At 64.5% G+C, this 20,441-nt stretch overlaps 3 protein-coding genes across 5 annotated transcripts; 2 read left to right on the top strand and 1 right to left on the bottom strand.

Annotated features, from left to right (window-relative positions):
* Positions 1 to 828: 828 nt before the first annotated feature.
* Positions 829 to 6,357, top strand: LZTS2 (leucine zipper tumor suppressor 2). Its single transcript, XM_040070968.2, has 6 exons — positions 829 to 914; positions 1,482 to 1,550; positions 2,564 to 3,004; positions 3,355 to 3,870; positions 4,372 to 4,641; positions 4,730 to 6,357. The coding sequence occupies exons 3-6, from the start codon at positions 2,603 to 2,605 to the stop codon at positions 5,405 to 5,407; spliced, it is 1,866 nt and encodes a 621-aa protein (XP_039926902.1). The 5' UTR covers positions 829 to 914; positions 1,482 to 1,550; positions 2,564 to 2,602; the 3' UTR covers positions 5,408 to 6,357.
* Positions 6,224 to 14,396, bottom strand: PDZD7 (PDZ domain containing 7). 2 transcript variants are annotated; one of them, XM_040070966.2, is made up of 17 exons: positions 13,999 to 14,396; positions 12,950 to 13,357; positions 12,630 to 12,770; positions 12,065 to 12,239; positions 11,571 to 11,747; positions 11,214 to 11,361; positions 10,927 to 10,987; positions 10,072 to 10,497; positions 9,384 to 9,587; positions 9,153 to 9,194; positions 8,811 to 8,968; positions 8,543 to 8,634; positions 8,307 to 8,398; positions 8,142 to 8,213; positions 7,274 to 7,768; positions 6,869 to 6,969; positions 6,224 to 6,728 (listed from the first exon to the last, which is right to left on the bottom strand). In XM_040070966.2, the coding sequence occupies exons 2-17, from the start codon at positions 13,140 to 13,142 to the stop codon at positions 6,579 to 6,581; spliced, it is 2,727 nt and encodes a 908-aa protein (XP_039926900.1). In that variant the 5' UTR covers positions 13,143 to 13,357; positions 13,999 to 14,396; the 3' UTR covers positions 6,224 to 6,578. The 2 variants fall into 2 exon arrangements, with proteins under 2 accessions (XP_039926900.1, XP_039926901.1); XM_040070967.2 differs by lacking the exon at positions 9,153 to 9,194.
* Positions 14,397 to 15,242: 846 nt separating this feature from the next.
* Positions 15,243 to 20,174, top strand: SFXN3 (sideroflexin 3). Of its 2 annotated transcripts, none has more exons than XM_040070963.2 (11): positions 15,243 to 15,300; positions 15,873 to 16,039; positions 16,260 to 16,430; positions 16,592 to 16,690; positions 16,952 to 17,027; positions 17,466 to 17,551; positions 17,874 to 18,001; positions 18,127 to 18,176; positions 18,334 to 18,383; positions 18,848 to 18,895; positions 19,162 to 20,174. In XM_040070963.2, the coding sequence occupies exons 2-11, from the start codon at positions 15,876 to 15,878 to the stop codon at positions 19,256 to 19,258; spliced, it is 969 nt and encodes a 322-aa protein (XP_039926897.1). In that variant the 5' UTR covers positions 15,243 to 15,300; positions 15,873 to 15,875; the 3' UTR covers positions 19,259 to 20,174. The 2 variants fall into 2 exon arrangements, with proteins under 2 accessions (XP_039926897.1, XP_039926898.1); XM_040070964.2 differs by lacking the exon at positions 15,243 to 15,300 and adding an exon at positions 15,426 to 15,553.
* Positions 20,175 to 20,441: the final 267 nt, after the last annotated feature.

Below are 20,441 nucleotides of genomic sequence, written 5' to 3'. Positions count from 1 at the left end.
CGGGGCGCCCGGGGGTCCCGCGGGATGTGTGGGCGCTCCGGGGAGTTGGGCGGCAGGGTGCTTCGGGGGGAGCCGCTGGTGTTTGGGGTGTTGTGGGGCCGGGCCCCCCGGGGCCGATTTGGGGGGGTCCGGGGGCTGGGGGGGCGGCGGCGGCCCTGGAGCTCCGCGCGGTGCTTTGGGGATGTTTCGGGGGCTCTTCGGGACGGTCCTGCCAATACAGAGGCTCAGGGGCTCAATGGGGTAGTTGAGGGGGTGGCGGGGCACTTTAGGGGTGCTTCAGGGGCGAGCTATGGGGCAGTGCAGGCCTAGGCGCGCCGTGGGGCACTTTTGGGGTGTTTTGGAGCACTTTGGGGGTGGTTTAGGAGCACTTTAGGGGAAGTGTGGTGCAGCAGAGGCCCAGGAGCGCCGTGAAGCATTTTAGGGGTGTCACGGAGAACTTTGGGGATGGTTTAGGGCAGTGTTGGGGGAGCTGTAGGGCAGCGGGGCCCCCGGGCGCCATGGGGCAGTTCGGGGTGCTGTGGGGTTGGGACGGGTGGAAGCACCGTGGGACAGGCTTGGCGCTCTGGGGCTCAGTGGGGCGGCGGAAGGTGGGTGGGAGGGCGGGCGAGGGGGGCAGCATCATCGAGGGAACCTCAGGATGCCGGGGGCCTGGAGAGGGGCGCAGCCGGGCATGGATGGTGTCCGTCCCACTTGTGCTGGGCATGTGGGGAGGGACGGGGGTGACCCTGATTCCCCCCGCCCTGGGGTGGCCCTGAGATGCCGTCCAGGCACGGGGGTCCCCGGGGGCCCGGAATCCCCACAGCAGCTCGGGGTGGGGGTCTGGCCGAGCAGGGACCGAGTGTTCCTTTGCCATTTCGGGATCCGGCAGCGCTCTGCTCCGGCCGGAGTGGCTGGAGGTGACGCCACCCCAACCGGTGACTGGTTTTACTGGCTGGCTGGACTGGGCACCCTTCCTCTCCGCGGGTGGCGGTGGGACCCTCTCGGCGGGCCGGGGGGCCGGGGGGAGGGAGAAGATGGAGTCTGTTCCCACCGCCTGCCTGGCGGGGCCCCAGCAGTGACCGCGTCCCCTCCAGGCTGTGCAGGGACCCACTGTCCGCAGGGCTGTCCGTCCCCTTGACCTGCACGTTCTGCGGGAGTTTCGCTGGGGTGGGCTGCTGTGCCTTGTCTGGCTGGGCTGGGGGCGCCATTAGATGTCCCTTTGGTGTTCCTGATCCCTGATTCCTATTCCTCTGGCAGCAGCAGGTCCCCAGTGGCGGGCTCTTGTCCCCACCACACTTCCTGGCGTGACCGCAGCCCACCCTGGGTGCCAGGAGCAGCGCGCCCGCCGCCGGGCTCCTCTGCCACCCTCAGTGCCACGCTGGCACCACCTGCCTTGGCCCTACCGCCTGGGGGACTGGGGGGGGAGAGGGCAGCGGGGAGCACGGGGGACCCTGCTGCCGTTCAGCCCCCTGACCCCTTCCTCTTCCTCCTCCGCGCTTCAGGGGCCGGCGGAGCCGCGTTCACGGTGCGGGGGCCCGAGAGGACCGGACGGATGGGCAGCGGCTGGCGAGGTGAGATGAGCTGTTTGAGAGGGGGGTCACCCACCTGCCCGCCCGAGGCTGTCAGGGCACGGAGCGAGGTGGCGGTGCCTGGGGATGGCACGTGCCGGTGGGGGTGACGCTGGCGGGGCGGGAGGGGGTTTGGCTCGCCGGCATCTCTCCCCTGCTCGCCCCTCCCCAGGCGCTGGCAGGCGGATTGATTTCAGGTGACAGCTCGGCGGGCGAGACCGTGCGGGCAGCGCCGCCCCCCCGCCCGCGCCCTGTGCCAGCCGCAGCCACGTGCGAGATGCGATGAGGCAGCAGGGGATGGATCCGGCCCGTCGGCCGGCTCCCGTCACGCGGGCGTATGGCGTGGGTTGGGGCAGGGGGAGTCACAGCAGAGACCGGCAGAGCCCCCCCAGCTGGAGGGGGCAGGAAGAAACCTCCGTGTCTTGGGGCTGGGAAAGAGCCTGGTGCCCGCCTTGGTGGCCCTCTCCAGGGAACCCTGTGCCCCACTGTGGGTGGTTTGAGGTGGAGGGCAGGCTCTGGGGGGGTCACTGCTGAGAGGTGGGGGCTGTGGGGCAGAGGAGGTGGCTGACCCTGGTGTGGGGGGCTGTTCCCTGCTCTCCGTGAGGCTGCACTGGTAGGTGCCGATGGGGCAGACAGGCGGGCAGGCTGCCTGTAAGCCAGCTCTCTGCAGGCCTCTCGGGATTCGCCTCCAGTCCTGGCATGCTTCCCGTGGCAGGGTCATGCCAGGGCACGGCATGAGGCAGGACTGCATCTCCGCTGCCCTATGGTGCCACCAGCACCCCACAGCCCCTGGTAGCCCCCAGTGCTCCACTGGGGGGCTGAGGCCAACTTGGGGCTTGCTAGTACCACTCCCCACAACTAATCCTGGCTTTGTTCTGGTTCACTTGGCATCTCCTTCTGCCCTCGGGACAACCTTCACCTATAAGACTGGGGATGCTCCCGTGCCCATGTGGGTGGGTGGTGGGGCACTGTTGTCAGTACCCATAGCTCTGATGCCCTGTCTCCCTTGCCTACAGGCTGCCCACGTGCCCCTGCCCGCCAGGGGCCCCCCCGCCATGGCCATCGTGCAGACGCTGCCAGTGCCCCTCGAGGCCGTTGCTGAGGGGGCCACACAGCTCCGCGCCACCGCCCGCTCACCCCCTGCCGCCATGGGCAGCGTGGGCAGCCTCCTGCCCGCCCGGCCTCGCCACGACTGCGCAAGCAACGGGGACCCCTCCACTGCCTCCTTCTGCAAGCAGGAGGGGCTACTCCGGGCCACTCCTGAGGAGCCCCGCGTGTCTGTGCCCGGCGTCACCCACTCCTACGCCAATGGGGGCTTCTGCGGTGACTGGCTTGATGCCTCCTCTCCTGCCAGCCCCTGCAGTGACTCAGATGATCCCCGTGATGACCAAGCACCAAGTGATCATCTTCGTGGGCCACCCCCCAAGCTTGTACCTGTCTCTGGCAAGCTGGAAGAGGTGGGGCAGGCAGCGGTAGGGTGGGTGGGTGTGTGCCGCAGTCTTTACTTCACACCCTGTGCCACACTGAGACTGTTGGCTCTGATGTGTGAAATGGGGTCATATGGCCACACTTCTGGTGTCCCTGGGGAAGTGGCAATCCCTATGCTCTTAATGTCCCCTCCATCATGCCAAGGCTGTTTGGGGAGCTCACCTGGACACCCGTGGAAAGGCAATGAAGACTGGCCTCTGTCTCCCTTGGGGTGTGAAGGCATTGGGGCTGGGGGCACCCACTGTAACATTCCTAGGCAGCCCTTCTTGGGGCTAGTGAGTGCTTCCCAACCCTTCACTCTCCTCTCTTTTCCTGGCAGAATGTGGAGAAGACCCTGATCCGCCCCATGGCCTTCAAGCCAGTGATATCCAAGCTTCGGAATGCCCAGCCAGGCACACGCCTGGGGCTCTCGGAGAGCCAGGTGAGCCTCACCCATTTGCTGGGTGCTGAGAAGCCTGGCTCTCTGAGCTGCCGTGCCAGCACCCTCTCGGACTCGGGGCGGAACTCCCTCTCCAGCCTGCCCACCTACAGCACGGGCTGCAGCCAGCACCCGGAGGCGGGTGCCCTGCTGACCACCCCCCATGGCCCCCTCGATCCTCCGGGGGGCTGCCGGCCCTCCAACTCAGACAGCGGGCGCTCATCCTCCAGCAAGAGCACGGGCTCGCTGAGTGGCCGGGGTCGGCCCTCCTCAGAGAGTGGCTCCTGTGGGCGCTCTCCGCTGCCTGGAGAGGAGGCCATGCTGGTGCGGGAGCTGGAGGACAAGCTGCGGGAGAGGGAGGCCGAGCTGCGGCTCCTGCGTGACAGCCTGGATGAAAATGAGGTGGCCATCTGCCAGGTATGTCCCTGGCGTCCACAAGTCCCATACCTGTCTCCCTCCCTGGAGACAGGTGTGGACATACGCCCTGGATGGGAGTAAGGACCCGTTACAGACCCTTGCAGGGGATACTTTTTCCTCTGGGTCTGGGTATGTGGGTGTTTCCCACCGGCTGAGTGGTCCTATGTAGTCCGTGGGGGAGCCTTGTATGGCCCATGGGACCAGTTGTACAGACCGGGGTGCCCTTTTTTTGAATGAGCCTGGGACCTGTGGCTTCTCCCTGCTTGTGATGGAGTTGGAGGAGGCCTATAGGCTCTGGGTCTGCTAACATGGGGGGCGCATCATGCAAAAGGATCGGGGAGCACAAGGAGGTGTCTACCCGCACATCACACTCTTCCTGGACCCTTCCTCCATTTGGGGGAGATGTGCTGCCCCCTCCCTGTGATGCCGATCTTGGAGATGGCAGGTGAAGTGGGAGGGTGCCGTGCTGCCCTCCCAGCACCTGTGCATCCCCTGGCCCAGGTGTTTGAGGAGAAGCAGCGTCGGTGTGAGCAGGAGCTGGAGGGGCTGCGGCAGCGCTGTGCGGCCCAGGCGCGGCAGGCGGCCCACGCAGCGCATCGGGGGCAGCAGGTCCTGCAGCTCCAGGTGCTGCAGCTGCAGCAGGAGAAGAAGCAGCTGCAGGAGGACTTGACCCAGCTGCTGCAGGAGCGTGAACTGCTGGAACGTCGCTGTGCCTCCTTCCAGCGGGAGCGCACTGAGCTGGCACCTCGGCTGGAGGAGACCAAGTGGGAGGTGAGTCTCCGGCAGCGCCAGGCACGTCAGGGGGCGCAGGCTGTGGCTGGGGGTCCTGGCCAGCCCCTGAACCCCATCGTCCCCACAGGTGTGCCAGAAGTCGGGGGAGATCTCTCTGCTGAAGCAGCAGCTGAAGGAAGCGCAGGCGGAGCTGGCGCAGCGCGGCGCCGAGCTGCTGGGGCTGCGGGCTCAGCTGCGGGAGGCACGGGCGCAGCTGCAGGCGGGCGAGCGGCAGGTGCAGGGGCTGCAGGAGGCCGCCCGCCTCAAGGCCCTGGAGCTGGAGGTCTGCGCCAACGAACTGCAGCGCCGCAAGAGCGAGGCCGACCTCTTCCGTGCCAAAGCCGGCCGGCTCGAGCAGGAGGTGGTGGGGCTGCGGGAAGCTGCCCGTGGGCGATGCCCGCCGGGCACTGGTGAAGGATGTCCCCCACCTGGTGAAGGATGCCCCGCAGCCGGCGAGGAGCCCCGGGGCAGCGTGGGCCTGCGGCGGCAGCTGGAGCGGCTGCGTGCCGAGGTGGCCTTGGAGCGGCGGCGCGGGCAGGAGCAGCGAGAGGCCTTCGAGCAGGAGCGTGGCACGTGGCAGGGCGAGAAGGAACGGGTCATCCGCTACCAGAAGCAGCTGCAGTACAGCTACATCCAGATGTACCGGCGCAACCGGCGGCTCGAGCAGCGGCTCCAGCAGCTCCGGCTTCAGGGCGAGGACCCCCTGCCCGAGCCCTGTGACCCACCTGACCCGCCCTTTGAGGAGATAACAGCCACCGAGATCTGAAGATGCTGCCTGCCCTTGCCCCATGCTTGGAGGGCTGAAGGAACCTCCAGCTCCTGTGATTTTGGGAGCTGTGGGGCTGGAGGGGGGCCCTGCTCTCCCCGAGCTCTGCTAACTGCTGCCACTGTGAAGGGGCAGGGGAGAACCACAGGCACTGCCCCCTCCTCAGCCTTGAGGTCTTGGGGGGTGAGGGTGTATGGGTGCCCAGAGTGGGGGGTGCCCGTGAGATGTGGGGTCAGGTGGGTGCCGAGTCCTGGCCTTGGGGCCGCCCGGAACTGGTTTCTGCTGATCCTCTTAGCTCCTGGGGATTAGCGGCGCTGGCTTCAGCCAGGGTCACCTTGGGCAGGGGGAGGGCTGACTTGTTCCCTCCCTCTCATCCCTGCTGGCATTGTCACCCAGTCACTTGGTGTGTGCCCTGTCTCTGCCCATGCCAGCCTCCCTCATGCCCCTTTGTGTGTTTGTCAGGGAATTCATTTCTGTGCCATTTTAAATAACTCTATTTTTATAGGACCTGTCGAAACATATCACCCTCTCCCAGCTCACACCTCACCAGTCTGTGCCCCCTCACTCCTGCCACGGGGCAGCCTGCCCTCAGTGCCTTTCCCATGCTCTTGCCCCCAGCACCCCTCTGTTACCCCCCCCCCCCCAAAAAAGCCCATGCCTCTGTGATGCCCAGCCTGCCAGGGGAGAGGGGCGTGGTGCTCCATGTGCCAGCTGGGGACACCCTGGGGCCACCCCTGGGGATGGGCAGAGGTGGGGAGCCCTTGCTGGGCACTCAGGGGCATCAAACCAAAGGAAAAGTCTGTCTGTGCCCAGCTGTGGCTTGGTCACCCCTGGCTCCAGAGGGGGGGATTTTGTACTTTATTTCAGTTATGTTCCCAGAGCCTGGCTCATCTGTGTACCACCCGGAAACAGCGATTAAAAACAAGCCCCTGGCTGTGTTTTTTTCAGGACTCTGTGTGTCCAGAGCAGGGTCAGGGACCGTCTGTCCTTCCCATGTGTCGCCAGTGCTGCCCTCCCTTGGGTCCTGTAGTGGGCAGCTGCTCCATGCCCCTGGGACAGGTCTGGCTCTCACACCCTCTGGCTGCACTGAGACCAGCCACAGCTCGGTGCAGGAATCATCCCTCTGGCTCCTCTGGAACACAGCATGGCTCCTCGAAGAGGGGGTGCAGCCTCACTGCGGTGGTGGTCCAGGTACCCGCACCACCAGCTCCATGGGCTCCTTGGCTTTGTTGCGGTAGGCCTGGCGGATGATGTCCACAGCCCTCTGGTGCGTGACGTTTTGCAGGCTCTCCCCATCCACAGACACCAGCTCCTGCCCAGCCTGGGTCCCAGAAGGGAAGGCCACCGTGTGAAGTGCAGCTACTTTTGGGCTGCCAGAACACTGCCAGCAACCCAGTGGTGCCAAGGGATGGGAGTGTCTGGATGTTTGCCCACCCCCGGCATGTGCTGGTACCCCCGTACCTTGAGGATGCCACTGAGGAAGGCAGCTCCACCAGGGAAGATCTTCTCAATCTTCACCACTGGCTGTGCCCTTGACTCAATACCACCAGAGATGCTGATCCCTGCAAGGGAGCCACGAGACGCTCACACTGGGTAGGCTGGGACCCCCACCCACTCCCAAGCACGGTACCACCTTTCTCTGGGGAGCTGCACCTCTGTCTTGCCCTATTTTGGTAGGTCCTACAGAGATGAGGGCCCAGCACAGGGACAGCTCTTGTCCCCCGCCCACCCCCCCCCCTCCCCCGCCCCTTCTCATTTTTGAGAAATGCTCTGGGGTTTGCCCCTTGCCAAGGAGGTGCCACCCATCCCGCTGGTGCCAGAAGGGTCCTCACCCCACCCTTGGAGTCCCACTCGCGTGCCACCCACCGAGCGAGTGCTTCAGCTTAGAGAGGGTGACGGTGAGCAGATGATACTCTTCCTCCTCCTCCTCCTCCCTGCCAGCATCTTCAGGGCCATTGGTGGCTGCCGCAGCCCTTGTCTCACCCCCTGGTCCCCCAAAGAGAGGGGCAAGAGGGGGCCTTGCCCAATGACGCTTCCCCAGCACTTCGGCTTCTCTGTTGGGCGCTGTCCTGGGGGGCTCCTTGCGCCAGGTGGCCCGGGGGCTGCGGGAGTGCCCATGCCCCTTGCCAGGGGGTGGCTCAGCCAGCAGCCAGTTGGGGGGCTGAGGGCCAAGGGTGGGCAGGGGCCGGCTGACGGAGGCATAGGCATCCACTGGCACGTCAGGGAGTGGGGTGTAGGTGCGGGCGTGAGGCCGGCGGGGGCTGGGGGAGGCTCTTGGACGGGCTGGACTCGCCTGCTGCTCCCCAGGTTCCTCCGTCTCTGGGGTCCCTGCTGGCTTCAGCAGGAATCCACCCCGATAGTCTGCAATGAGAGGGGCTCAGGGGTCTCCCCAGGGACCTACAGCCCTGCTCCCTGGGACCCCTGCCATGCAGGCCTCCCATGAGTACCCCAAAGCCCTGGGTCCTTTGCAACCTAGGGCTCCAGATCCTCCTCATCTAGGGACCCTAGACACCCCAGTTCTCTGCAAGCACTCCATGTCCTCCTTCCCAAGAACCCCAGCACCCAAGATTGTGCTGCTCCTAGTCTTCCAAACACTCAGGGATGCCAGATGCCTTCTACCCTGGGAGCCCCTGCACTCAAGTATCCCAGCTCCCTTTCTCCTCCCCCAAACTCCCTCCACCCTGTCCCCACTGGGCAGCCCGGTATCCAGGCAGACCCTACAGGTGGCACTTACCAGGCACTGGTGTGATGAGGTGTCTCTTGGGGGGGACGTCATGGTGGGCTGGGCGGAGGGCAGGTGAGCGCACTGCAGTCAGGGAGAGCCCCCAGTCACCCGAGCTGCACCCACCCTTGACCGCTACCTGCCCCCAGTCAAGGTCCCTGGGGGGCTGGGATCTACCTGAGCGGCTCTTTAGGGCATCAAAAGCTTCCAGCTCCAGGGGCATCACCATGCTGTCAAACCTGCCCAGGTCCGTGGTGGCCACCACACTCCTGCCAAGGCAAAAATGTGGGCACAGGTTGTAGCAGCCTCTGGGGTGGAGTGTGAACAGGGCTGAGGAGCATGTGTGAGGCTCCACTTCAATCACGCCAGGATGGGCAATACTGAGGTTCCCAGCTATTTCCAGCAGCACCCACCTCACGTCCCGCAGCAGCAGGACCTTCTCGGGCCTGTCCAGGATGGCCAGCAGTGGCCGCACCAAATCCTCCACGCTGCCCTCGTGCAGGTACTGCAGGCACAGGAGGGGATCAGTGGACGGATACCCCCTTACCCGTTCCTTGGTTTACCTCCCAGAGTTAAGCACGGGCACAGAGCGCTCACCACGCCCCTAGGACGCAGGAGCTTCCCAGGGACCAGCCCAGGGTGGCGGTGCTGCCCTGCCTGCGCCCTGCCCTTGGCGCGTACCCGGGAGCAGTGGCGGAGCACGGCCGTCACCTCATCGGGGCTGAGGAGACGTGCAGCAGCGTCCTGGATGTGCGGGAGCCGGGCCTCAGGGTCGCTGCCGTTGGGCTGCAGGGTGGCGATGCCCATGGGGCCCAGGATGCTGGCACGCTGGCTTTTCTCTGGGGAGGCACAAGGAGGGGTGGCCAGTGGGGCAAGGACTGTCCAAGCCAGCCCAGAGAGTTGCTCATCCCCCCTACCCCAGCAGCTCACTCCACACCAGAGCAGGACAGACACAAGCAGCGCAGGCCAGGCGCATGCAGAGCCTGCCCCACACCCCCCCAGGCACACGGGCATTCCTGTTACCCCGCTTCAGGCTCCGGATGACAAACTTCTGCACAGCACCTACTGCAAGGGAGATGGAGAGTGGTGAGTGCCCAGGGCAGATGGCAGCATCACTGCTGCCAGTTGTCAAAACTGCATGCTCGGGAAACCCCTCCCTATGCCCCTTTCATGCTAGGGATGCCACAACAGGGCCACAGAAGGGGGAACAGTCCCAGGTCGAGTCCCTCTCTGCCCTGTCACCCAGGCTGGTACCTCTGTCCCCGTCAGAGCGCCCTGGGGACTTGGCGCGTGCCCGGCGATCAGAGCCAGGGGCCTCCTGGCTGGGAGGGGCCCAACTCTGGCTGGTGGCACGGCCCCCCTTGAAAAAGAGGTTGACAAGGGTCTTGGAGCGGTGCAATCCTGGGGGAGCCCCCCGTGCCCCTTGTCCCTCTGGCTTCTCCTTCTTCCGCTTCTCCTCTGTGGACAGAGAGAAGGGGGTGTTGGAGTGGAGAGGTGAGGGGATGCCACCCCAAATCTTGTCTGGAGGCAGGGAACTTTGGGGGATTGGAGGGGCTACTGGGAGACGCTGACGGGAAAAGACTCCTTCTGTGGGGTGCAGTGGATCACCAGGGGCCATGGGGCTGGGCTTTGGGGTGCCTGGCAAGCCCCAGGAACAGACCTGGGGCTCTGTGGAGTTACAGGATACCCAAGACTGGTGGCCAGGGAGCCATATGGGCTATAGGGCGCCAGGGTAGGGACCAAGACATTTGCTATAGGAAGCCTAGGAGTGGGGGCCAGGTATCCATGTATGTCAGGGACTGTAGGGTGCTTGAGTGAGGGACAGGCTCTCCCCATGGGGCAGGGCCTGAGCTGTGGGACTCCCAGGGCTGGGCATGCAGGCCTGGAAGGGGACTTCAGCCAGGGTTGAGTCCCACGTGTGGGGCTGTGCCCCAGTGCCTACCGGCGACAGTGAGGTCACTCTGGGAGCGTGTGATGGGCTGCCGTGGCCGGCTGAGCGCCAGCAGAAGCGCTGTTTTGGGTGAGTGGGTGAAGGTCCTGCGCGGGTGGGTGCCGGGGGTCTCACGGGTGGCCTGGCCCCGGATGGCCGTGTCCCGCAGCAGCTCGGGGGGCCGCACTGTGCGCCGTGTCTCCGGCAGCCCCTCAGAGGCTGGCTCGGTCTGCATGGCCCGCTCGGCGCGTTCCCGCGCCCAGCCCCGCCGTGGCCCGTCCTCCGTGGAGATGGCCACATCCACGGTGCGGGCTGGGGGCACCGGGGCAGCTGCCCCCAGCCCGTTCACTGCCCCTGGTGCTGGTCCCGAGGAGTAAGAGGAGATAGAGGAGCTGGTTTCCGAGGTCTGAGCCAGCTGTCGAAGCTGCCCATTGGTCACTGCAAAGGCACAGCAAGGACACACTGTGACACATTGTGGGCCACCATGTCACTCCCAAAACCAGCAGGCATGTGGGGAACCCGCAGGGGCTGCTGGCCATTGCATAGGGAACATTACGTCCTCTCCTAGAAAGTGGACATGTAGGATGCTGTGGAATCACAGGGACCACAAGGCTGCTGGCCATGGCAAGGGGCTCTTCATGCCTCCTCCAAGGATGGGGGACAAGTGGGACCTTGCAAGTCCATCAGGCCTGTGGGTATGCTAACAGTGGTACAGGGAGCTCCCTGCTCCCTCCAAGGCCTTGGGAGCCCTTGGCACACGGACCTTCTCCCTCCCTAGAGCATTGAGACATATCACGCATGGGAGCCCCAGCCCCACTGTGCCCCAGCCCAGTGCCCCCACCAGTACCCGCACGCCACAGCCCTTACAGCGACTGAGCCAGCAGTACTCGGCCACCAGCTCCTTGTAGGCAGGGAACCGGCCTGTCTCCTAGGCACAGGGGGAGAGGACAAGGGGGTCAGTGAGTGCCAGCTGCCCTGGCAAACTCGATCTGGCGCCAACCATGAATAATGCATTCCCCCCTCCCACCCGCCTGAAACCCAACCAGCCAACAGCTGCACCAGCCCCCGGCACCGGGCTGAGCAGGGGCAGTGCCAGCGAAGGGACATGCCAACCCCTGCCTCGCTTGAGGGTCCATGGGGCAGGGCATGGGTACCTTGATCGTGAGCATGATGTGGGTCTGACCCTTGAGCACCTCCACTGCCTTGCTATGGCTTATGTCTTCAAACTTGACTCCATTGGCTGCAAGGACTTGGTCTCCCACCCGAATGCCATTTTGCTCCGCCAACCCTCCGGGGTCCACCCTAGGGAAGCAGGTGGGGCAGGATGGGGCTACGCCTTTGCTGGAGTCCTGCTCCTGCCCCATGCCTCCACTTGGCTCAGCACCCATGGTGGTAATGCCCACAGTCTTCTGAGAGTGGGGGGCTCAGCCTGAGAGGAGGGGCCGAACCCCAGCACAGGCACAGCAGACATTGGGGTGTCACAACCCCTTCATGCCCCGGGGCAGCCGTACTTGGAGACGTAGATGCCGAGGCCGAACTCTCTGCCACCGCGGATGTTGAAGCCCAGGCAGTAGTCATCGGAGGTAGTGTAGAGGTGCACGATGCGCCGCAGCCCATCCTCAGAGCCGCTCTCCGATGGTGTCGAGCCACTTTTCTCTACTACCAGGCGCCTGTTCACCACATCCACCCTGGAGCATGGGTACAGTGTAGGTGGTCTCAGAGATTTGGCTCTTATCCTCCAGCACGATGGGACCATTGGTGGCACCCAGTGGAGGAGAGTGGTGGGGATGGGCATGTTTAGGATGGGCACCCTACCTGCTCCAGACCTTCCTATCCCATCCTGTATCCCACCCTGGTCTCTCCCCATCTTTGCCAGAGATGCCACTCCACACTGGGGTTCCCCCAGGGATCCTCCCTGTTGCCCAGAATCCCTCACCAACCTCCCCCAGCATGCCCTCCATGGGGTTGGGTTTTGGGGTGCTGACATGGGAGATGCCCTGCTCACCATGCTGTCTTCTCCTTGGAGAACTTGATTCCTGGCACACGGCCCATCCGCCGGACCACCATGCGGAGGCGGTTGTTGCCGGTGAGGACCTTGACAGCGCTGCTCATCGTGATGTTCTCCAGACTCACACTGTTCACCTCTGTGATCTTGTCGCCAACACACAGCCCAGCCTGCTCTGCAAGGGACACACGGCTCATCTGGGCACCTGGCCTGGTACTGACGCCCCTGTTTGACATCCCCTCCCTCAATGTCCCCTCAAGCTGATCTGAACCCCTTGGGAACAGAGGCAGGGGTGCCTGACAATTGCACTGAGTGGCTTGTCACCTTGCTGCGACTTGGGGACGGAGCTCGGAGTCACTGGCACAGGGGTGTCTATTCCTGTGTCCTGCCCTTCAGTTTGGGCAGCCTGCAAATCTCATGGCCAGAGGCAGCAGGGAGCAAATGGTGGCTTTCCACCACGAAGAGTGGCATTGTCACTGTGATCCCATGTCACCGGGAGCTTCTCGAGAGGGCCTTGCTGGCATGTGCCTATCTTCACTGGTATCCCTCAACCCGACCCTCTTACCAGCAGTGCTCCCCTCCTCCACTTTGCTGACAAAGATGCCCAACCCATGCTCGGAGCCGCCACGGACGCTGAAGCCCAGTTTGCCATCTACGCTCTTCTCCACCGTGATGGCATTGATGACATCACTCTCGTTGCTGCTGGCTGTGGGGACAGGGGAGCAGATGAATCACACGTGCTGCAGCTGTGTGTGAGCGATGGCAAGGGGTGTCTCTCTTGCTGTGAACATCCCCAGGCCCTCCCTGCCCCTAGACACAGGGAATTCAGCCGTTGGGGCCCTGCTGGCCATGGGGGCGGGCAGGGGGCCAGGACACCCCACGCACCTTCGATGGGGGCATTGATGAGGATGACACGGCCCATGGGGGAGGCGGCACGGCTGCTCCGGGTGGTCCCATTGAGCAGGCGGCTCTGCTTGCTGAGGAGGTAGCGGGGAGCCAGGCTGGCTTCACTGCTGGAGCTCCGTGACCGGCTGCCTGTCGTCATCCCCGACAGCACCGCGTCCCAGTCCTGGGCCATGGTGGTGCTGGGCACTCCGGTGTCCCGGCGTCTGGCTCGGGGCTGGCTGCGTCCTCACAGGGCCAGGGCTGCCCGTCAGCCAGCGGGGGACATGGCATAGTCCAGCAGCACATGCCCGGGCTTGGGCACCGCTCTTTTTTAGCAGCGCAGCGCTGGGGGCAGCTGGCCTGGGTACTCGCCGCTGGCAAGACAGGACCCAGGCGCAGCAGCACAGCCTGGAGGGACAAGGAGATTTGTGACTCTCTCTCCAGCCTGATCCCTTCCTGTCCTACAGCGTCCCAAGGATCAAACTGTTACATAGCTCCTGAATACTACCATGGGGGTGCGGGCACAGGCTGCCCTGCCCTGGCGTGAGGATGCTGGGGTGAAAAACAGCTCACCCTGGCAGTGTAAATTCGGAACAGGGGATGCAAAGGGGCTTTACCTGACAGCATAAATCTGGAAAGGCTCCAGAGAGGGGACACGGGGATATCAGCTTTACACTAGAGAGCAGGACCGGATCCCTCCGGCCATTCCCCATCCTCCCTGGAACCCCTCTGAATTCCCAGCGCCATGCGGCTGGACGTGGGTGCGTCAGTCCCCAAGGCAGTTCCACCGGGGATTTTCCAGCCGTGGGTGAAACGCCACCACGGTGCCTCCCCCCACTTCATTCCCCGCTCGCCCCAGCCTGACCTCAATAAATAAGTGATGGCCCCGGCTCCGGGGACACGCCGGTATCCCCGCCGCTGCCAGCCCCACACAGCGCCCACCCGTTACCCTCCGCCAGCATCGGACGCCGGCGCCCCCCTCCTCGAAGGGACGCGGGGGACCCCCTACCGCCGTCTTTCCCTCCCCCCCCGCCCCGTGCCCTCCTCACCTGTCCCCATGGTGCCACCTGCGAAAGAGACACCTGGCAGCAGCGCGGGGGGGAAGGCGAGGCCGGGGGGCAGCACCGCCTCCTGCCCCCCCGGCCGCGGGGATTGGCTTTCCCTGTGGGACCGGAGAGGCCATCGGGTGCGGGAGCTGTCAATCGAGAGCGGCCGGGGCTGGCCTCGCAGCTTGGGGGCCGGGGGGGGGAGCGGGGGGCAGTAGTCCCGTGGGTGTCCCCCGCGAGGGGGTCCGGGGGCGCGTCCCCCCGCGAGGCCACGCGTGGAAAGGGATGCGGCGTCCCCCCCGACCTCCTCCCTTAGCGCACAGCATCCCGGGGGCACACGGGCAAACTGAGGCACGGTCAGAGGAGGGGGGGCGTCGCGTCCCTTCGGTTCGCTCACTCCGGCGGTGCGAGCCGGTATCCCCCCGCGTCCCCCTTCCCGGGCGGCATCGCCTCCAGCCCGGGCCGGCCGTGACCCCCCGGCGGGGCCCGGCGCCGCCAGCGCGAACCCGACACCGCGGCGGTTTCAGGTGATGCGCGGCGGCCGCGGGGACTGCGGGGGGGCTGCGGGCGGGCGGCGCGGGCGGGGGCGGGCGTGGGGGGGCCGTCCCGGGGCGGCTCCCCCCGACAACGCCGGGGTGAGGGGCTGGGGGGGCACGGCCGGGGCGGGGACGCGCACCCACATGCACACGCACCCCATGCACCCGCACGTCCACGGCATGCGCGTTCGTGCCCTCGCGCGCACTCACAGATGCCCGCGGAGCGCCGCACGCGCGCGGACGCGGCCCCCGCTGGCACGCGCGCGCGTGTTCCGGCACGCGCCGCCCGACGCGCGAGCCGGCGACGAACAACGCCGCGACGGCCGCGACGCGCGTGGACGCCGACGCGACGCGCGCGAACGCGGCGCTACGGACGCTCGCGCGCGAGCGGCGCGGGCATCGCCACCCCGGGAAACCCGCGCGCGCGGGCGGCTGACGCGCGGAACCGCGCGCGTGAACGCGCCCACGCGCGCGCGCCCACGGGCAGGCGCGAGCGCGCCCCACGCAAGCGCCCACGCAAGCGCGGGAGGGCCACGGGCGCCGCGTGTGGCTCCGCACGTACCGCTCCCCCCGCCGCCGGCCCCGGTCACGCGTGGTCCCCGCCGCCCCCCGCGCGCCGCCCGCCCCGGCGCGTCCCGCCCCGCTCCGCCCCGCCCGCCGGGTGCGGGGCCGCCCACCCGTGACGAGGCAGCGCGTCAGCGCGCAGGGGCGGGAGTGGGGCGGTGGCCGTGACGGCGGCGCGGGCGCGGCGGGCGCTGTCCCGGGAGCCGTGAGTGCGGGGGGTGCCCCGGGTCCCTGTGCACGGGGGGGGTCACGCGTGGCGGGAGAGATGCTCGGCGCGGGAAGGAAGGGAGCAGAGCCCCGCTTCTCGCGGGGAAGGGCGGGTGTGGGAACAGAGCCGTGCCGGGTGTGTCGGCGCCGTGCCGGGTGTGTCGGTGCCGTGCCGGGAGGGACGTTCCTCCTTCCGGTGCCCTTCCTCACTCCGCTCTCCCGACGCCGACCGCAGCTGTGGCTCCTAAGTGGTGGGTCCCCGTCCCCTCCTGTGTGACCGGGGTGCTCTGCTGGGGTGGGGGTTTCCCGGCTTCTGGTGGCTGGTGTAAGCGAGGTCGGGGGTTTCTCTTTGCACATTACAAAGTGCAGTCCCGCTGCAGGTCGCGCCGCCCAAACTGCTTCGCGTGCTGGGTGAGCTCAGGAGTCGCTGCTGAGCTCCTTTACCAAGGGAGTCCCCGTTCATCCCTTGTTCCCCGAGGCGGGGGGATCCCCAGAGCTGCTGCAGCAGGGATGTGGGGAGGCACACGGGCACCACATCCCACATAACCCTGTCATCCCCTGCCCTGCCAGAAAATGCCGCCGTCCTTGCCTGCCACCATCAACATCCGGGAGCCCCGCTGGGACCAGAACACCTTTCAGGGCCGGGCCAAGCACTTCTTCATGGTGACCGATCCCCGAAACCTGCTGCTCTCAGGGGCTACACTGGAGGAAGCCCGACGGGTGGTGGAGGACTACAGGTACCCACTGGGAGGGTGGATGTACCCTCAGCGCTGCTCCCAGGCAGGAGCCATTCCCAGGAGAGGGAAGAGAAGTGATCCTGGCCTCCCTGGCCAAAGCCCCACAACTGCCTGGCTGGTCCCTAAGGCATCTCCCAGCTGCTGCAGATGGTTTAGGGAGCCAGTTAGGCCATGTGTGCTGGCAGAGGGTCTTTCAACAGGTGTTGCCCTTACCTGGCAGGGCAGGCATCGTACAGCCTGGGCTGACAGAGGACCAGCTTTGGCGAGCAAAGTACATCTATGACTCGGCTTTCCACCCGGACACGGGCGAGAAGATGATCCTCGTGGGACGCATGTCCGCTCAGGTCCCCATGAACATGACCATCACTGGTTGCATGTTGACCTTCTACAGGTACCTGTCTCCTCCTCACCCCAGGACCGAGAGGATGCCTGGAGGATCCTCCTGGCTCTGGGGTGAGGAAGGGACACGTGTCCCGAGCCCCGCTCGTACTCCTGCTGTAGGAGCACGGCTGGCATCCCCCAGTGTCTCCAGCACCCTCCTCTCTCTGGCAGGACCACACCGGCTGTGCTGTTCTGGCAGTGGGTCAACCAGTCCTTCAATGCCATTGTCAACTACACCAACCGCAGTGGGGATGCACCCATCACCCCCAGGTGAGCATCTCTCTAACCAGGTTCTGAAGACACCCCAAAACACCAGGGGGGTGCCTCGAATAGCAGGGAGCTGTGAGATGGGACGATGGAGCCCTGGTGAAGGCAGAGATGGACACCATTGGGACTGTCAGTGTTAGTGGTAGAGCTGAGAGAGGAACCCGGGTATCCTGGTGCTCTTGAAGGAAGAGCTGTTCCTTCCTTTGGAGGGGTAACTGGAGTAGGGAGAGCCTGGCTTACTGGTGTCACTTCCTGCTCTTTCAGCCAGCTGGGGACAGCCTATGTGAGCGCAACCACAGGGGCAGTTGTCACAGCACTGGGACTCAAATCTCTCACCAAGGTAAGGTGACCCTTGGCCATCACAGCTGGGGGATGTGGACCCTCCCATGGGATCTCCCTGAGCTCTGAGCTGAGCAGGGGATTCACCTCAGGTCAGGGAGAAAATGAAGAAAAGGGGTTTGCCGAGGTTGCCCACACAAGGCAACTGCTCTCCCCAGTGATGGCTGTGCAGATGGCCTCTCCCTTCAGCCTTGCTCTGGATGTATCTCCAGGCTTCTTTCACTCAGCCTCTGTCCAGGCCTGGCAGGGAACCTGAGACCCCCCACACCCTTTGGTCTGTGCAGCTTTTACCAGCTGAGTGTGGCAGGGGGGGAGGAAACATTTTGCCCCCACTGGGGCTGGGATGCCCCAGGGTCTTGCAGGAAGATGGAGGCAGAGCTGGGGACAGCCAGCTCTGCCCCCAGACCCTCTTCATGACACTCTCCTGCTTTTCCCCCAGCACTTGCCAGCCCTCATCGGCCGGTACGTGCCTTTTGCGGCCGTGGCAGCTGCCAACTGCATCAACATCCCGCTGATGAGGCAGAGGTGAGCCCCTGGGGTGGGACAGGCTTGCCTCAGGGTTTGTAGGCACTGGTGGGGAATGCAGGGACTTCCTTGCTGATCCTTAGCCTGGGGGGTTGGCTTGAGGGTGCAAGCATCTGACTGGTTATTGGTCCCTGTACAGCCCTGTTGAGGACTGCTGCCAAAAGTGAATGTGGGTCCAGCTGAGACCCCCTCTGATTTATTGTGCAGCCAGCGGATGGGATACAGGAGGATGCCAACCTCCCTTGGAGACATGTCCCTGTCCCGTGTCCTGATCCCCTCACCGTTGTGCCCTGTGGCCCCCTCACCCCCTCTGTCCCTGCAGAGAGCTCAAGCTGGGGATCCCTGTCACGGATGAGAATGGGAACCGCCTGGGCGAATCCACAGCAGCAGCCCAGAAGGCCATTTTCCAGGTGGTGGTGTCCCGCATTGGCATGGCAGTGCCAGCCATGGGTGAGTGTCCCTTCCTCCAGCTGTGTCGGGAGGTTGCAGCTGATCCCTGGCAGCGTGGGATGGGGTCCCACTGCTGGCAGGGGGCTGTGAGCACTGGGAGCTCATCTCCTTCCTTCCTGCCTCAGCCATTCCGCCCGTGATCATGAACATGCTGGAGAAGAGAGCTTTCCTGAAGGTACCAGTGCACCTGGGATGGGTGGGTGGGCGTGGAGACACCCACCAAGCTCGGCACATTGTTAACACCCCTCAGGGCTGGCACCCTGTTGGGGAATAGACGTCTTCCCAGCCTGTGTCCTCCGCACTGACACACATCCTCTCCCTGTCCCTGGCAGCGGTACCCGTACCTGAATGCTCCCGTGCAGGTTGGCCTGGTGGGACTCTGGTAAGTTCTCCTCCACCGATGGGCATTGCTGCCCTGGGCACAGACCCAGCCCAGGGGTATGGGACAATGCTGCTGGGAGCCCTCCTTGGCAGTGTGGGGGAGAACTGCCCCAGAGTTTCTTGGGGGGATGCCAGAGCTTGGCCAGGCTAGTGGCACCCTAGGCAGATGGGATGGAATATGAGGTTCTGGGGCTGGGAGTTTTGCTTCCTCTTGGTGTCTCTCAAGACTGCCATGGGGAACAGCACTGCTGTTCCCCCACTTCATCGGGGGACAGACTTTGCCTGCCCCACCTCGGTAGCCAAGTGCAGGGTTTGGAGCTTGGAGAAGCCATCTCTGTAGCCTTTTGCTGGCTGAACACCCAGCATAGCTCTGGGCTGCCTCATTGCTGCTCTGGCATCAGGCCATGGGTGGGTGTGGGGGATTTATGCAGCCCAGCTTCACCTTTCCATGTCTTTCCCTTGCAGTTTGGTGTTCGCCACCCCTTTGTGCTGCGCACTCTTCCCACAGAAAAGGTACAGACAGGCACTTTGCCTGCACATGTGGCTCCTGTGTGGGACGGGGCTCCTCTCTGACTCTCAAGGGATTCTTTTGCTTCTTCAGGCAGTCAGGGGCTTAAACCTGTGCACACACATTTCTGTGCACAGGCAGCAGTGCGGACCCGAGGGTCTCTGCTGGGCCGCGGGCACAGCATCCCGACGGGGTGCAGCAGGAAGTTTCCGACCTGCGGCCACTGGTGGATATACCCCCTCCATCCTCTGTATCCGTGTTTCTTCTACAGCTCAATGCCTGTGAGCAGCCTGGAGCCTGAAGTCCAAGATCAGATCCGGAAGAAAGATCCGTTGCTGGAGACGGTCTACTTCAACAAGGGGCTCTGAGGGGTTCCCGGGGTGGCCGAGGTGTGCCCCCGGAGCTGCCGGGCCGGCGCACTGCTGAGCTTCGCCCTTTGGATCCCCTCGGGGCTGCCGCCGCTTTCCCTTGGCCGTTGCGTGTCCGTAGGTCCCAGGTGCTCAGCCCTGCTTCCCGGGGTGCCTGCAGCCATGCAGCACCACACCAAACCCTGTGCCTGTGCCCGTGCCCGGCTCAGCCCTGCTCTGGGGACCTCCTGCCTGGCGCCCTGGTGCAGTCCTCCTTTCTGCGTGTGCCTGTAGCTCCGTGAGGTGCACAGGGAAGTGCGGGCAGCAACACCAGGGACCTTGTGAGCTGTGGTGGGAGAAAGACAAAAGCGGGATGAGGAAGAAAAGGTGCTCCCCAGCTTTAGGAGGCAGCAGAGAATCAGCAATTGAAGGCAGAATACCTCTGCAGGCACCCTACGGTGCCCAGCGGTTCAACAGCTGGTGCCTGGGGATGGCAGAGCAGCTTCTGGAGAGGAAAACTCTCCATACCCAAAATAGCTGGGGTGAGTGATCAGTTGCACGTAGTTGCGTGAACTTGGAGTGGGGGCCTCTCCCAGCCCTGGCACGTGCTCCCAGCTCACCTTCTGCTCTCCTTCGGGCTGCTCTGGGGGTTTAATCTGGCTTTCTGCTGCTTCCATCCCCAGAGCAAATGGCACATTTTAATCCCAGTAGAGTCTTGGGTTTTTATTCTCATTTTTAATGCCATCTGCGTTCAGGGCTGGGCTTCCCCTGAGGGGTTACTCTACCCCCCTCCTGGAGTGCTTGCTTTCAGGTGGACCTTCTCAGATAGCTTTAAGTGCACTGGTGATTTCCTCTAGATATTTTTGATATATGTATAATGTACCTATATATACCAAACAATAAAGGCAGATTGTTTATACAAAACCAACAGCAAAAAGAAGTGTGCTGCTGGCTAGTTTGTATATGGTGAAAGGAAGTGCTATTGGGGTGAAGATGGGAGCAGGAGAGAGGGGCAGGCTGGCTTTTGGGGTGCCTCTGCACCCCCTGGGGTTGGGTTGTGCTCCCCGCTTTCCAGCCCGCTGCCTTTGCAGCAGCTCTGGCTGGCATGACGTGTTTAAGCTTATCCAGCTGTCAGGAGGGCTTTTTTTAGTACAGTCGGCTTTGGACCTCGCCGCTGCGCAGAGCTTTGCTAAGCTGCTGCCCT

This window comes from Hirundo rustica, chromosome 8 (genome assembly GCF_015227805.2).
Source record: "Hirundo rustica isolate bHirRus1 chromosome 8, bHirRus1.pri.v3, whole genome shotgun sequence".
In the NCBI taxonomy this organism is placed as follows: Eukaryota; Metazoa; Chordata; class Aves; order Passeriformes; family Hirundinidae; genus Hirundo; species Hirundo rustica.
This window is presented reverse-complemented; position numbering and strand designations above follow the sequence as displayed.

Coding starts and splice junctions, on each gene's coding strand:
- LZTS2 (XM_040070968.2), top strand. CDS start 2,603: ATGGCCATCGTGCAGACGCTGCCAGTGCCCCTCGAGGCCGTTGCTGAG. Junction 3,005..3,354: donor TCTCTGGCAAGCTGGAAGAG/GTGGGGCAGGCA, acceptor TTTTCCTGGCAG/AATGTGGAGAAGACCCTGAT. Junction 4,642..4,729: donor TGGAGGAGACCAAGTGGGAG/GTGAGTCTCCGG, acceptor TCGTCCCCACAG/GTGTGCCAGAAGTCGGGGGA.
- PDZD7 (XM_040070966.2), bottom strand. CDS start 13,142: ATGGCCCAGGACTGGGACGCGGTGCTGTCGGGGATGACGACAGGCAGC. Junction 12,240..12,629: donor GGAGGAGGGGAGCACTGCTG/GTAAGAGGGTCG, acceptor TGTCCCTTGCAG/AGCAGGCTGGGCTGTGTGTT. Junction 10,498..10,926: donor GTACTGCTGGCTCAGTCGCT/GTAAGGGCTGTG, acceptor GTGCCTTTGCAG/TGACCAATGGGCAGCTTCGA.
- SFXN3 (XM_040070963.2), top strand. CDS start 15,876: ATGCCGCCGTCCTTGCCTGCCACCATCAACATCCGGGAGCCCCGCTGG. Junction 17,028..17,465: donor GACTCAAATCTCTCACCAAG/GTAAGGTGACCC, acceptor CTTTTCCCCCAG/CACTTGCCAGCCCTCATCGG. Junction 18,002..18,126: donor CATGGCAGTGCCAGCCATGG/GTGAGTGTCCCT, acceptor TTCCTGCCTCAG/CCATTCCGCCCGTGATCATG.